The 15,263-nt window shown below is 40.0% G+C and overlaps 1 protein-coding gene across 3 annotated transcripts in view; it reads right to left on the bottom strand.

Moving 5' to 3' along the window:
* The window catches only part of LOC123788369 (collagen alpha-4(VI) chain-like), a 123,409-nt gene that overhangs the window by 34,478 nt on the left and 73,668 nt on the right, over positions 1 to 15,263 (bottom strand). For all 3 annotated transcript variants that reach the window (XM_045791731.2, XM_045791730.2, XM_087870197.1), the window contains 6 exons: positions 14,173 to 14,226; positions 11,690 to 11,752; positions 11,285 to 11,350; positions 5,257 to 5,310; positions 5,103 to 5,138; positions 722 to 784 (listed from right to left, as the gene is read on the bottom strand). In XM_045791731.2, the coding sequence (XP_045647687.2) occupies positions 722 to 784; positions 5,103 to 5,138; positions 5,257 to 5,310; positions 11,285 to 11,350; positions 11,690 to 11,752; positions 14,173 to 14,226 (336 nt within the window). The remainder of the gene's footprint in view (positions 1 to 721; positions 785 to 5,102; positions 5,139 to 5,256; positions 5,311 to 11,284; positions 11,351 to 11,689; positions 11,753 to 14,172; positions 14,227 to 15,263) is intronic.

Here is a 15,263-nt window from a genome sequence, read left to right as displayed (position 1 = left end):
GTTTTAAAGTTCTTCCACTTGATACTTGGAAACAATCTGACCTTTAAAAGAAAGATGTAGGACATGTTCCAGAAGGATTTACAGAGTGATAGATTTGGGTTACGCTTAGAAGATTCCAAAAGAACTGGTTGGAAGTTCAAATTTCCAGTTATCACTGAATAGTTTACAACACCCCACTTGAGGGCAAGACCCTTCCTTGCCTTAATGTTCTGAACATCCCACGCCTATTAGCAAAGTGCCCTATGTATATCAGATTCTCAATAAACACTTTGCTGATTTCTCATGCCAAATTTGAGTACTTTGAATACACAGCTTTCAGAGGCAGTAATTAAGAACATAGATTTTTTAACTAGCCTGCCTGAGTTTGAATCCCATCTTTATCATTCACTAATTGTGTGAGTTTGGCCAATTTACCTAACTTCTCCATCCCCCCCCCTTCCATTTCTCTCTGTAAAATAGGGATAACAACCCTCCGTTGAAGGATTAAATGGGTTAATACAAGTGCTTCGGGCCATATTTAAGACATAACAAGAACTCAGTAAATATTAGCTATTGGAGTTTAAACTGCCCAGGAGAGAGACTATACAATTTGCTTTGGAAGGCCCTAGAAAAGAGATATCCAAGGCCATTCTGATATACATTAAATCCCTATCCAAGAATCTAAGTGATAATTTCAAACAAATATCCTTTAGCACTAAAAAAACAAATTGACTGATACAACCTGTGAGCCTGGGTATCCAAGCTCTCCTTGGTAACCCTGTTCACCGGATTCTCCACGCGCACCCTGTCAAAATGAGCAAAACTTGGTGAGTTCACCAGGCGCCATTAGTGTTCTTACTGAAGGTCGCCTTTCCTGCAAGATGGCACTTGAAAGCCACAAGAGAAAGACAAAAAAAACTTTGATTGTCTGCGTTCAGTTCACTTGGGATTGGAGAGGATATGGGGAGAGGGGGTTCCACTTATTCTACAAAACCAAATTCTTACTGTCTTTCCCAGTCTTTTCACGTCTCCTTCCAATATCTTAGCTGGTAATAGAAGCAAAAATACTTTGATTAAGCAACCCAAGCTCCCATTTAACTTAATAACAAGTCCCTAAAAGCCCACCCATTCCTTTTAAGGGACAGGGGCTAAATGCTCACTGGTGTTAAGGACCGTGAAGAAACTCAGAAGGTTGAATACAGCGACAAGTGTGACATTTTGGGACATTCAAAGCACATAAAGCACATAAAGAAATGGCACGAAACTGGCTTTTTTAAAAAAAGATTTTATTTATTTGAGAGAGAGAGATAAGGAGCAGGGGGAAGGGCAGAAGAGGGAGAAGCAGACTCCCCACTGAGCAGAGACCCTGATGTGGGGCTGGATCTTGGGACTCTGGGATCATGACCTGAGCCAAAGGTAGACGCTCAACTGACTGAGCCACCCAGGTGCTCCCAGAAAACTGGCTTTAAAATCCTACATATTCGGGGTGCCTGGGCGGCTCAGTCCTGGGAAAGAGCCAGCATCAGGTTCCCTGCTCAGTGGAGAGCCTGTTTCCCCCCTTGCCCCTCTCCCTGCTCGTGTGCTCTCTCTCTCAAATAATAAATAAATAATATCTTAAAAACAAAACAAAACCCTGCAGGTTCTGTTCTAAATAACTGTTTTAAATTCTCCCTCAAATTAATACTTTCACTTCTACAGAGAAGATACATTTTCTAAGGTTGAGCATAATACCCATTTTGTGAATTATTCTGCCTTCTTTTTCATGTTGTTCCTGTGTTGGGAAGGTTACTATTTATTCGTAGATTTGCAAAGAGAAAAAATCTTGAACTCAGAATTAATGCACTACATGGATCAATTCCTCGTGCTTCTTAAGTTTTTAAAACTATTCCGGTAAATGGGAAGCGCTTCTCTTGATTACTATTGCTATATTATTCTGCTCTTTAACAGTTGATTTCTAGATTCATAAACATGACTAAGTTTTTTTTATTTTTTAATTTAAATTCAATTAGCCAACATATAGCACATCATTGGTTTCAGACGTAGAGTTCAAAACTTCATCAGTTGCGTATAACATCCAGTGCTCATCACATCAGGTGCCCTCCTTAATGCCCGTCATCCAGTTACCCCATCGCCCCACCCACCTCCCCTCCAGCAACCTTCAGTTTGTGTTTTAAAAGGCATGTAGCTAGAAATTTTGAAATAGGTTGTGAAATGTTTGCACATCGCATTACTGACATTCACTGTGCAACATTCTGAAAACAATTTGGCTCTATGAAGCAAAGTTCAGACTCTTTTATTGTACCTCCATGTCTGTACATTTATATTAAGGAAATCCTTTCAGCAAATCAAAAGCAGGAACAAAACAAAAACCCCATAATACAGTTTTTCTTTCCATCACTGACCATGATATCCAACATAACAGAAATTACCCAAATGCTCAACGTAAGAATTGTTTAGCAAATCAGAGTTCTTCTACAGAGTATGCTGTAATATATTAAAATGATAATAGGAAGATTTGGAAACAGAAAAGCAGACTATAAAATAATATACCCATTATAATAACTCTCTATTATCTATCTTGTACAGGAAACACACGAATGTGAAAATAACTGCTGGAGGCTAGTGGATTTACGGACACATTAAAAAAACGAATGATATTCTCAGCTGTATTATAATTAACAAGTTAAAGTTTTCCTTTATTGTCAAAATAAATTCTGCATTGATTTGTTTGCCATAATACAATATTTTCCATAAAAAAATCTTATGACCCAGGTTCCAACACTGGGTTAACTAGCAAACTATTGACATGTTGGATAAACCCACTTCACCCTCGAGTCTGCAAATAGTTATGATTTTATCTCTTATTTTAAAAAAATCAAAGCTCAAATAGGAAAAAGAGCAAACCGTGACAGGGATTCATCAAGATTCCAATGTGCTGAATGGAGAGGCTTCCTATGAAAGGCAGCAGTTTGCACCCATTTTTCTCTGCTCCCAAAATGAGAGGTCGCTGTTCCACAATTTGTCCCGATAAAAAGACAACAGTGCAGAGGCCCAGACCGCAATCGGTCTGAATTAGAGCTAGAGGACAGAGGGCCCAGGAAGGAGAAATTCAAGAGAAATAAACCCCACATGTTTGAATATATTGGGAGGTGATCAGTTTTCTCAAAGAGCTTTGTAATTAACTGGTAATAGGCACATAGAACACAAAGCAAATAGGGAGGGGGGTGCGTCAAGGAAAACAAAAGTTACATAGCTGCAAATAATACTTGCCTAGTCGTCATATGAGCAATGAACTGACTTGACCACAAGTGAAGAAACTAAGTGTATTGCAAGGATGAGCTGGAGGCAAGCGTACGGAGAAGGAAACGGACAAGTTAAGAAAAATCTTTATCCCCCATAGTCAGAAATTGAGAGAAAAACATCCCAAACTGAAAAACAAGGAACACCAAAGTAGGCATGCTGTTTAGAAAACCAGCAATAATACCAGAAGGAATAGCCCACAGAGATGAAAGTGAGTGCTCCCGAAAAGCTGGAAAGAATGGACAGGGAGATATTTTTCATGATAAGCTTACGAAAGCAATTTGACTTTCAGTGTATGTATGCACAGGTTTCACTCTGATTTAGATTAAATTTTAAAAAGAATAACACAGGAGATGGGGTGACATAGGGAAACAAAAATGACCATGACCCAACTGAGCAGAGAACCCATGGTGAACTGAACGGATATTTAGATAAACTACACGTAGCATCACAAAAGAATTAAATAATTCAAGAGCAGGAAATTCCTTCCATTGCCGAGAGCCACTTAATTTCTCCAAAACGTAGCCTATTTCTTTCTGCCTTGTGGGGATAAAAACAGTATAATACTGTGGGGATAAAATGATAGTTCAAGACATTATTTATTTCACAAGTATTAAAACCAAATTAAAAGTACCAGAAAAAATCTATTTAAGGGCACCTAGATGGCTCAGTCGGTTAAGCATCTGCCTTCAGTTCAGGTCATGATCTCAGGGTCCTGGGATCGAGTCTCACATCGGGCTCTCTGAGCTCAGTGGGGAGTCTGCTTCTCCCTCTCCCTCTGTGTTCTCTCTCTCTCTCTCTCTCTCACTCTCTGTCTCTTAAATAAATAAACTTCTTTTTTAAAAAAAGAATTTATTTCAAATCCTAAACATTTTGTGAGAAATAATATTTTACTAGTGTCAACAAAACTTCTTTGGATTTTTGAGAATTGGAATTTCTCAATATCCATGCTTTTCTAACCTGTTTGGTCTGAAGACTAGAGGTTCCATCTTCTTTTGTACCTAGGAGGTCAGAAGTCATTGCCCCCCCCCACACACACACACGGGCTTAGAGTTGACATAAATTGATCTCTGACTTTTCCTCCATCTCTAAATCATGAGAATGCCAGAAAAAAATACCAGCAGAGCATGACCACACTGTGTTAGAGAGAAATCTACATAATAAATTTATTTTGTTAAAAAAAATTTCTGAGAGCATCCTAATCTTTGGATTTGAATCCTGTCTCCACTGATTATTAGCCATGTGACCTCTGACAAGTTTTGCTAAATCTGTACCTTCTCTCTTATCTGTAAAAGGTAACCAATGGTGCTCATAACTCCTGGGGTTGTAGAAAGTTTTACTTGAGGTGTTAGAAATAAAGGTGTAGGGCAATGACCGGTGCTAGATAATTGCTTAGTAAAATACAGTTCCCCCGCAGAGATAGCCCCTATCCTACCCGCAAATCACATCCTTCCCATTTGGATAAAAGGTAAAAGCTCAATCTTTTTTCATTGTTTAGGGACTATGAGATCCCCTTGAGCACCCACAGAAAGTCCCACTTCTTTAAATGGAAAAATCATTATTTTGGAGGTATTAGCTTCCTTTAGAATCACTAAGGTATTAGCTTCCTTTCAACCTAAATGAAATATTATACCAGGTTGGAGGAGAAGCAGAGAACCATATTAACTTTTTCTTCTTCATGGAAAAGGTCTTGATGAAAACTTCTCAGTGATCCTCCGGCAACCTCAGACAGCCCAACCAGAATTCCCCTTGACCTCAGAGAGAACTATTTAAAGTAGCCATATCTGTGGAATGAGAAGCAAAATTTTTCAGAAAGCACTGACCTTCAGCCCTGGTACACCTCGTCTTCCTCTTGACCCCTACAAGTAGAAGGGAACCAGAGACCTTAGAGAAGGAAACAAGCCCATTTCCACCCCCAGACGACCTCTCTCCTCCACAAAAGCAGGTGAAATACGACCCATGAGTGGTTGTACTTACCTGAGGGCCAACATTTCCAGGTTCTCCCTGAGGTCCATCAAAACTAGAACGTCCCTGAAAAGGAAGAAATAAAGGGAATGTAAGTTTAGATGCCTACACCCTTCTGGATTTATTCTTCAGACATGGGCTCTCCAATACAGAGGTCACAGCCACAGGTAGCTATCAATTTTAAATTCATTAAAATTAAATTAAATTAAAAATGCAGTTTCTCAGTTATACTATACAAATGTCAAGTGTCCAATAACTACACGTGGCTAGTGGCTACCATATTAGACAACACAGATATAGGATATTAGATCTCAGAAAGTTCTATTGGTCAGAACTTCTCTAGAAGCAAATGGATTAATTCTGGTGTTTTAAAATAGCCACATTGTAGGCACCTTTCTCCAAAGATTGTTCATGTGACAATTCCTCTGGGTTCATCATGCTGGGACAGTAGTCAGACATATTCCCCAATAACCGGTGCTTAATATTTGAAAATACCAGTACTTCCCTTTCTGCCCATCATATAGGGTACAGACTGGCAGACAAGCAGAAGGCAGAAGAGCGAGTCTCTGCACATGCGGAGTGATCAGTATAGACCAATGATGATGGAGGGAGAGGTTATACACATCCAGGATGAGGAAACCCTCAGTGCTCTCACTTCTTTAAGGTCAGAAATGAGATGAGTGGTGTCCAGAGAAAATGAATCCATCTTTTAGGAGAAATGGAAACCACCTGAATCCCAAGTAGGGATATTTTAGATACTCAGTAAAGTCACATGCTAACTCAGTAAGAACTCATAAATAGAGAAAGAATGTGAGATACCGAAATAAAAACATTTGTGCAAAGCTGTTATTTATAATAGATTAAATTCTGAAACAATTACATATCCCACAATATGAGGGAAATGTTGATAAAATTATGGTAGAAACACTTACTGAAATAGTATGCAACCATTAAAAATTATGTTTCTCAAAAGCTTATGAAGGAGAAAAAATGTGTCATAACATTCTTTTCAAGTATGTTAAATTCTCTGAAAGAATAATTTATCCCAAATATGGAGAAAGATAAAATGATGTTTCTTCATTTCTTTATACTGTACTAGAACATTTTTTAATAAGCCCATGGGATCCTTATCTGACTTTCACAGGGAGAATAGCTTTGCCATCACCAAGCTGGGAAAGTTCCCTAAACTGATGTTTTTCTTGGCTACTGGAACTATTAATTTTTTTCTCTACATTTTACTTTTCTGTATTCCCAAATATCTGTAGTGTTACTTTTTCTTTTTTAAAGATCTATTTATTTATTTATTTGAGAGAGAGAAATGAGAGGGAGAGGGAGAGAGAGAATCCTGAAGCAGACTCCCTGCTGGGTGCAGAGCCTTTAGGGCTGGATCCCAGGACCCCGAGATCGTGACCTGTGCTGAAATCAAGAGTCAGTCGCTTAATGGACTGCGCCACCCAGGTGCCCCAGTAGTGTACTTTTAGAATGGGAATTTTTTTTTTTTTAATATAGTAGGCTGTATGAGAAAGTAGGCTTCAAACAAGGTGCTCCCATGGTCTAGATATAAAAAAGATTCTCCTTCGTAAAATGTTTATCATTTTTTCATTTCAATAGTGGACAGTTTTTTGCAGCCAGCATAGCAAAGGAATCATTTGGGCAGATGCTGGAATCATTAGGTGAAAGACAGGGAAACAAGAAATTTACAGTCTCAGAATATCATTGCCAGATTACCTGATCATTACAAGGAGGGAAAAAGTATGTTTACAATGGATAAGTCTAGTGAACCCCATCTTCATCAAGTGACCAAATTAATGCACCAGTAACGAGACAGCCAGACACAGTGTCCCTCCTGGTGACTGAGAAGGGTACCGCCTAGGGATGCCTGGGTGGCTCAGTCAGTTAAGCGTCTGCCTTCGGCTTGGGTCATGATCCCTGGATCTTGGGATTGAGTCCCACGTTGGGCTCCCTGCTCTGCAGAGAGTCTGCTTCTCCCTCTGCCTGCTAACCCCCCTGCTTGTACTCTCTCTCTCTCTCCCTCTCTCTCGCTCTCTCTCTTGCTCTCTCTCTTCCTCTTACTCGTGCTCTTGCTCTCTGGCAAATAAATAAATAAAATCTTTTAAAAATTTTTTAAAAAGAAGGGTACCACCTTACTTAATCTGCCAAAAATGCTTAACCTGAATCTAGTCATGAGGAAAGAATCGGACAAATCCTAATTGAGGGATGTTTAGCAAAATAACTGGTCAGAAATGTCAATGTCATGGAAACAAATAACTAGACAACAGCTGTGATTGAAGGATACAACTGAGTCAAAACAACTAAATACGCCACGTAGTCCTTGATTGGATCTCAGAACAATAACAGTAAACATACCCATGGAGGGTATCATTGGGGTAAGTGTGGAAATGTGAACACGGACTGCATATTAGAAAATAATTTTATGCCATATTAAATTTTTTGAGTATGATGACTGTATTATGTTTATATAAGAGAAAGTACTTGTTCTTGAAAGATACTTGTTGAATATTTGGAAGAGAAATCTTATAAGACCTTCAGTTAATCCTTGATTAATTAAATAATTAACTAATCAAATGGCTCAACAAAATATATCAAATGTTACCTATGTATTTGTATAGAGAGACATGAAGTAAATATGGCTAAATGATAACAGTTGGTGTTCACTATGCTGTTCTTGCAACTACAACTTTTTCTGTAGATTTAAAATTTTTCAAAATGAAAAGTCAGGGTAAGAAATAATACAAGTTCATCATAGAATATTTCAACAATTCAGAGAATAAGGTTAAGAAAAAAAATGCACAATTTCTGGGTGTTTATCCTTCCAGAATAGATAGATATAGCTACATTCTACCAATTTGGACTCTTGCTGAATACAGAGTTTTGTAATCTGGTCTTTTCACTTAATATTGCATCATGAATGTTTCCCTTGTTATGAAACAGTCTTCTAAACTATTTTTCGTAGCTTAGTAATATTTGATCATGTGCCATTGTTTATATAAACAACCCCTTATCATCAGACATTCAAGCAGTGTAGTGATTTAAAACTTAATAATCTTATCTCTATCCTTGGAGCTAAATTTTTGTGTTGGTCCATGATTAGCTTCTCGATAAATTTCCAGAACTGGAAAGACTGGATCAAAGGATATATATACATCTAAATCCGTGGCAGACACAGTTGGGGGCTACACAACACTCCTGCCCCTTTCTTTCTTGCTAAGAAAATCTGTTTCATTTGGGACAACACGCCCAGCTCCAAAGGATGAGTTATGACGGGTCTGAACCAGTTATGGAAATCTCATTTCATCTGCCAGAAACCTGCTTTCTCTGGGTCTCTTAAAATGGGGCAAGCGCAAGTGGGGAGCACAGGAGCCAGCCAATGAGCCAAAAAGAATATTGCTGGCAGTGCCCTGATGATAGGAAAGCACCTTTCCTTCTGGCATTTTATGTAAAAGTGAGGACTAAAGGCTTGGGCAGCTAAGCCCAGGCACCACACTGAGGAGGGCACCATGGAAGAAAGGGGCTGAGTCCCTGATGACATCCCTGGCTTTTGATGACATCATTGAGCTAGTGTACCAAACCAGGAATCACCTTTCCCTGGATTATCAAAAACATGTTTATTAGCTAAACACTGCCAGTCAGACTTTGTCACTTGTATATTTGTCACTTGTATATTAAAATATATAAACTTGTATATTAAAATATATAAACCTGTGTATATTAAAATATATAAGCAACAAACAGCAATCCTAGCTGATGTATGTTGTCAGATTGCCTTCCAAAAGGGTTGTATTGGTTTTCCTTCTCAGAAGTGGAAAAGCATGACGGGTTTTCCATCCCTTCTCCCATACTGGATGTTAAAATAACTTTCTGTTTCCTTTAAAAGCCAGCTTCATTCTGGGGACTGTCTCCTTCCAAATTGCAACATAGAATCTGCTCTTTGGTTCAACTCAGAAACAAATCCAGGTATCCTCCCTTTTTAAAAGTGTGTGTTCAGCCACTTCACGTTTATGAAAGATCTACATTAGTACCAGGTTTCGCTAACCAAAAGAAATTCAAGGAGGATTTTCACTTTTACGGCAAAGGGGGCAAAGTGGAAACCGCGCTCAGCATGTGTTTTACGCAGCGAGCCTTTACAGAGGCAGCGCGCACCCCAAGCAGTGAGAGGCCCCGCGCAGCCAAACTCTTTCCCCGAGACCACACTCAGCATCATCTCAGCATTCAGACGCCATAGCTTTGAACTCTGTGAGCGTTCGTGCGTCTCAATTTATTTTGCGCATCCCTTAGCAAGATGTGTCCTAAGGTATCAGAGAAGCCTAGGGGAGGTTATTTTTGGAATCTGGGAACACTTTAAAATATTTCCGTAGAAATTAATGGTAATTGCTTCTTTGCTTACTCCATTTCCGTTTACGATTGGTTTTCATAGGAACGCTCTTCTGCCTTGGGATAGCCGAGTAAACCTATACGAGGAAAGACTGCCCTCTAGAGGTCTATCTTCTAATGGCACGCAGCTGGTTAGAATTTCAACATTGCAGCAGCAGGCTTATGTAATTGGTAAGAGTGACTTTTATTACCCAAATCTATTCAGAGAATACTTAGCACCCTTCTTTGAGCTCAGCATGGGAGTAGAAACCACGTGGAACACAAGTGCAGTATGACACGAGCCAGTTCATGAGGGTCACAATTTTGGTTTGCACACACAATTCAGGGATCTGACGTTCCGAGTTAGCCCTGAGCTATGAAGTCAGCAGTGGAGACCTCTGAAAACGGCCAGAAGGAGTTCTCCCCATGGCTGCGGCGCTGGGATGCACACAGTACTGAAAAGTTGGTCTAGGGGCCGCAGTTCCTCCCCAGCTGTAAAACCACAAGCAATCCATGGAAACAAAGCTCAATTCATACACCTTCCTTCCCATGACAACCACTAACTCGTGGAAACTTCAAAATGGTTTCTCTAACCTTCCCACCTTGCAGATGAGGAAACCAGGGCCCAGGTGGGTTAAGGGATGCTGCCTGGCTGTTCTCTTAGCTCAATCCCATAACTGATTGAGTAGCTATTCAGCGGGCTCTCTGATCTCAACTCACCCAAGAGAACCCTCTCAATGGAGTTTGTCCAAAATAATTGTAATTAACAACAAGATAAGAAATTCTTGCAGTAAGGAGTGACAGTTTTCTGGCATAGCTACAGAATACTGATCCTGTTACAAACCAGATTTTACTCGGGACCTGGACGTATATAAAATGGATATGAATGCGCCACAATTCAGGGAAGAGAATCAACATCCTAAAGTTATGTCAAAGGAGGCAAATTGGAGTCCAAAGCAAATAGAGGTTGCTTTCCAGTTGTAAACATGTTGCTGTGCAGACCCTGTTTCTGGAAATTGGGAATGACGAGATGTGAGGACTGAGACACTTGGGTTACCTCAGTCATTTTTCAGTCGTGCATTTTAATGACTAGGACATAAAACATCTAAATATGGCTTCCAACCAGTTAGCAGCATCTGCAAAGTTAACAAGTCTTCTACCTTTGGTGAGGTCTTATGTCATGACACTTCCAATCTTCCAAGCTAGACAAGGATCTTATCTTTAAAAATGGCTAGTACTCGAGTCACATCAATCAACATGGGCAGTGGTGGGAAGCAAGTCAGAGGTGTAATGGCCCAACTGCTTTTAAATCAAGACATCATTAGGAAACTGGGGAATTTTTATACTGAAAAGATCTTAGGTGTCACTGAGCCTGATGCTTTCATTTTGGAGATGAAGAAACCAAGGATAAAGGAGATTAAGTAACTTGTGTTACTGGTGTTGTGGGAAATGAGATTTTCTTTTTCAGGAAAAAAAGGAACCACAAGACAAGGATGCGAAGACAAGGCTATAAATGGAGATTAGCATTCAGAGCTCCTGTCTCCATGGGCAGTGGAGTCCCACAGGTTTGCTCTCTATGCTGATCCAACCAGAACATTCAAGACTTCTTCACCAGCTAGCATCTTTCCCACATGTACCAGTATCCCCAAACAAATAGAGACCATCTTACCTGATGTCCACGCCTTCCTTTTTCTCCCTTAGGGCCTTGGATGTAACTATCTGCTCCAGGATCCCCCTGAGAAAAGAAAAGATTGCTTACCTCAAATGGATGGGAAAGATAGGAAAAGAAATTACAGGAAATATGATTTTTTTAAAAGGCTCCAAAGTAGACCTTTTTAATTGTCCGGGCCTGCTCAGAAATCCCAAATACCCAATGCAATTAAAGTTGCAAACTCTTTAAGAACCTAAATGTTCTATAAGATGGATCTTCTCACAAATCTCTTATTTGTTGCAAGGCTAAGACAGGCTGAATGGATGCCTCGTTGATGAGTAATTAATTGCTGTCTTTGTGTCTAAGCAAACTGTTTATAAGTCCCTGGATTAAAGCAGCTGAAATCCTTCCATCAGCACTTACAGGGTCTCCCCTTAACCCAGGCTCTCCGTGTTCTCCAGGAGGTCCAGGTGGTCCCGGCAAGCCCTTAAATCACAGAGGGGAAGAAAAGTGTCATTTTAAAAGATCATCTATCACCTAAAGGAAAGAGAACATTAAGAGGGAAAACGAGCATCACATTAAAAGAGCAATTTAGTACTTGAACTTTAAAGAATTTGCTGCTAAATAGGTGAGGTTGCGATGCAGAAAAGAGCATACTTTTATTGGAGGCCTGTGATATATGTGGCCCTAGGTGTGCATTACCTCACTGAACCCTTACAGCTCAGGAATTGCATATTACATGCAAGGAACCTAAGGCTCAGGGAAGTTGGACCCAGTTCTCCTTACCACCAAGTCCCTGATCTTTCCACTTCTCCCTGATACTCCTACACAGAAACACACATAAGAAGAAGGCTTTCTCTACCACAGACATGGGCAGCACTGGCACAGTAAGATCTCATGAAAAGGGGGCAAAAAGAGAGAAAAATGTTTCTGGAGCTCCTACTATAGAAAGGGAACCAGCAAGGTGAAGCAACTTGCCATAAGACTACGACATGAAAAGCAAATGGTTACCTCTCTTAAAACCTGCTGTTAATGGTACCCCCACTGTGCAGTGGTTCCTGCAGAGTCGGGGAGAGCCCCGACCCCAGGAACCTTCCTCAAATTGTGTTATATGCCTGGTTCTAGAGGGTATATGCCACACTCTGAGCATAATGAAGTGGGACCCATCTCTGAGATCTGGTTCTTAGACTCACTGGGAACAGAATGTTCTCTAGGCTCTAAAAAAATGCCACTTCTTATTGTTACTTATAACTCTGCTTTATCTTTCCTCACCTGGTATAAAGATAAAAGGAGTTACTTAATTCTAAATTCCAATCCTGCTATCCAATTTACTAGCTAGGCAAATTTCTTTGACTTCTCTAAGATTCAATTTTCTCATTTGTGAAACAGATATACCCATTTTATCAGGCTGTTATGGAAATTAAATGGAATAATAAATTAAAATGTTGAGTACAGAGCCTGGCATTTGGTTCTTATTATGATGTGCCCAACTTTCCAAGTGTTTTGCTAGGGGTGCCTGGGTGGCTCAGCCAGTAAGCGTCTGCCTTCAGCTCAGGTCATGATCCCAGGGCCCTGGGATTGAGCCCTGCATCGGGCTCCCTGCTCGGCGGGAAACCTGCTTCTCCCTCTCACACTCCCTTTGTGTTCCCTCTCTCGCTGTCTCTGACAAATAAATAAATAAAATCTTTTTTTAAAAAAGTGTTTTGCTAGATATGCTCTACAAGTAAGAAGCTCTTAACATGTGTTTATTGAATTTAACTAAATTAGATGGAAACCAAAGGCTCTCTGATCTTGAAAGAAGTGTGGTGTCTCCCACCTTCTCCAAAATCTAATCCCCAAATTGCAGCTTATCAATTAAACCTCCCCCAATAAAGAACCATTTCTTGTGACTCCTTGTTTTATTTATCAGGAAATCAATCCACACCTTGGGGTAAAAGCATTACTCTAATTCCATGAGGGGTACACAAAAACATAATCACACCCTTTATCTAATCCAGTCAATCAACAGAAGCTGATTATAACAGTTCTGAGATGGATCCCTCTGGCTGGATTCCATAATTGCTTAGTAATATCTGCCATGGGCATGGGAAGGCAGGGCTGTGGTACATACACCAGGCATCTGCCTTCCCTTACATAGAAATATAATGCGGCTGGGGAGCCTGGGTGGCGCAGTCGTTAAGCGTCTGCCTTTGGCTCAGGGCATGATCCCGCTGTTCCGGAATCGAGTCCCACATCGGGCTCCTCTGCTGGGAGCCTGCTTCTTCCTCTCCCACTCCCCTGCTGTGTTCCCTCTCTCGCTGGCTGTCACATAAATAAATAAAATCTTAAAAAAAAAGAAAAGAAAAGAAATATAATGCGGGAAGGATGTAGAGAAGGGAGAGAGCACTACAGACTGCTATGAGGGGGAAAGAGGGGAGCTGGAAATTGGAAAGAAAGTGATATTCAAATAAACACTGGAGATGGAAGCAGGGAAAAAGCCACCCGAGGATGGGGTACCTAGCATGAGCTAAGACATAGAGGTGGGCATGCACAAGGAATCCTCAGGGGACAATAAGTAGTACAATCTGACTGGAAAGGACACTTTTGGACTGACAGTAGTGAAGAATGTGGCTGAGAGGTCTGGGGTGTGAGACTGAATCACTGGCGACAGGGAGCCTTGCAAAGCTCGTGAGATAGGGCATGGCGATTACTGTGCCAAAGGCTCAGGAAGCCGGTTTCCATCACTCATATCACTAGCAGCATGGAAGGGTCTTCACTAAAGATTCCAAATTGCTAGTATTTATTGCCCTTTAACTCCCAATCTAGAACTTAAACCACTAGAGAATTATTTCCCAGAACTTAAAAATAAACTGTCAAGGTCAGTTGATACAGTAGAAATATGAGAGAAGAACAGCCTCACACTTTACCCGATTTCCCCTATTTCCTTTTTCTCCAGATGACCCCGGGGCTCCACGATTACCCTAGAAAAGGAAAAATAAATATACAAAGAAGCTTTGTATATCAAGTCACACCAGAAAGTTTTTCCATGTAGTTTCACATTCTAGCCAAGAGCAGAAATTTCTTTACCATCCAACTTGTATGTGACAGAGTAGAGGCTCTGAACAATACTTCCTTTGAAAAACAATATAAAATTCCAGACGGCAAAGTGTGAGATGCTCCACACGTTCATGAGCTGATAAAGAACAAGAGAAATCCTTAGAGCTCAGAGTAAAGAGAATGCAGAGATCCAGAGAAGCAATAGCCATTGGCTGTCCTCGGGACTTCTGATCACTCCGTGAGGACCGTGTGAAAAAACAGATCTCATCATTTATTTTAAAGGGATCTCAGGAGGATGTGCCACCAAGGACGTGGCAGAAGCAAGCAACCTCAATGCAGGCCTTACTGACTTCTCACAGATGAAGTTCATTTAAAAATGCGTTTAAATCAAAAGTCATCATAAAAAAGGAAAAAAGAGAGAAAAGAAGAAAAAAGAAAAAGAAACAAAAAAAAGAGAAAAAATAAAATAAAATCAATCAATCAAAAGTCACAACACATGTGAGGGAGATACCATGAGGGAGAAGCCAGCAGAAACAACAGGCAGCAAAATCAGACTTGTAATGACTACAGCTATTGGAATTATCATATGCACAATATAAAATAAGTATATTTCATACATTTAAATAGGTTTTAAAAAAAAAAGAATGAGTAAAATAATAAGCAACTGTTAAAAAAAAGAGACCAAGCAGAATTGAGAAAAAATCAAATAGAACTTCTTAAAGTGAAAATCAGAGAAATTGAAATTAAAAATCCATTTGACAGGTTAAACACAAGTGACATAAGGATTAGTGAACTTGAAACTGGAGAAAGTACTCTGAATTCAGTACAGAAAGACAAACAGAAAATATGAACAAGAAGTTAAGAGACATTGAGGATAGCATAAGGTCTCACAAATTTCCAATTAGACTTCCATAAAGAGACAATAGAGAAAATGGGAAGGATAAACATTTCAAAATGAGAA

The sequence above is a fragment of the Ursus americanus genome, chromosome 20, assembly GCF_024610735.1.
Source record: "Ursus americanus isolate L20-20 chromosome 20, mUrsAme1.1.p, whole genome shotgun sequence".
Classification (NCBI taxonomy): domain Eukaryota; kingdom Metazoa; phylum Chordata; class Mammalia; order Carnivora; family Ursidae; genus Ursus; species Ursus americanus.
This window is presented reverse-complemented; position numbering and strand designations above follow the sequence as displayed.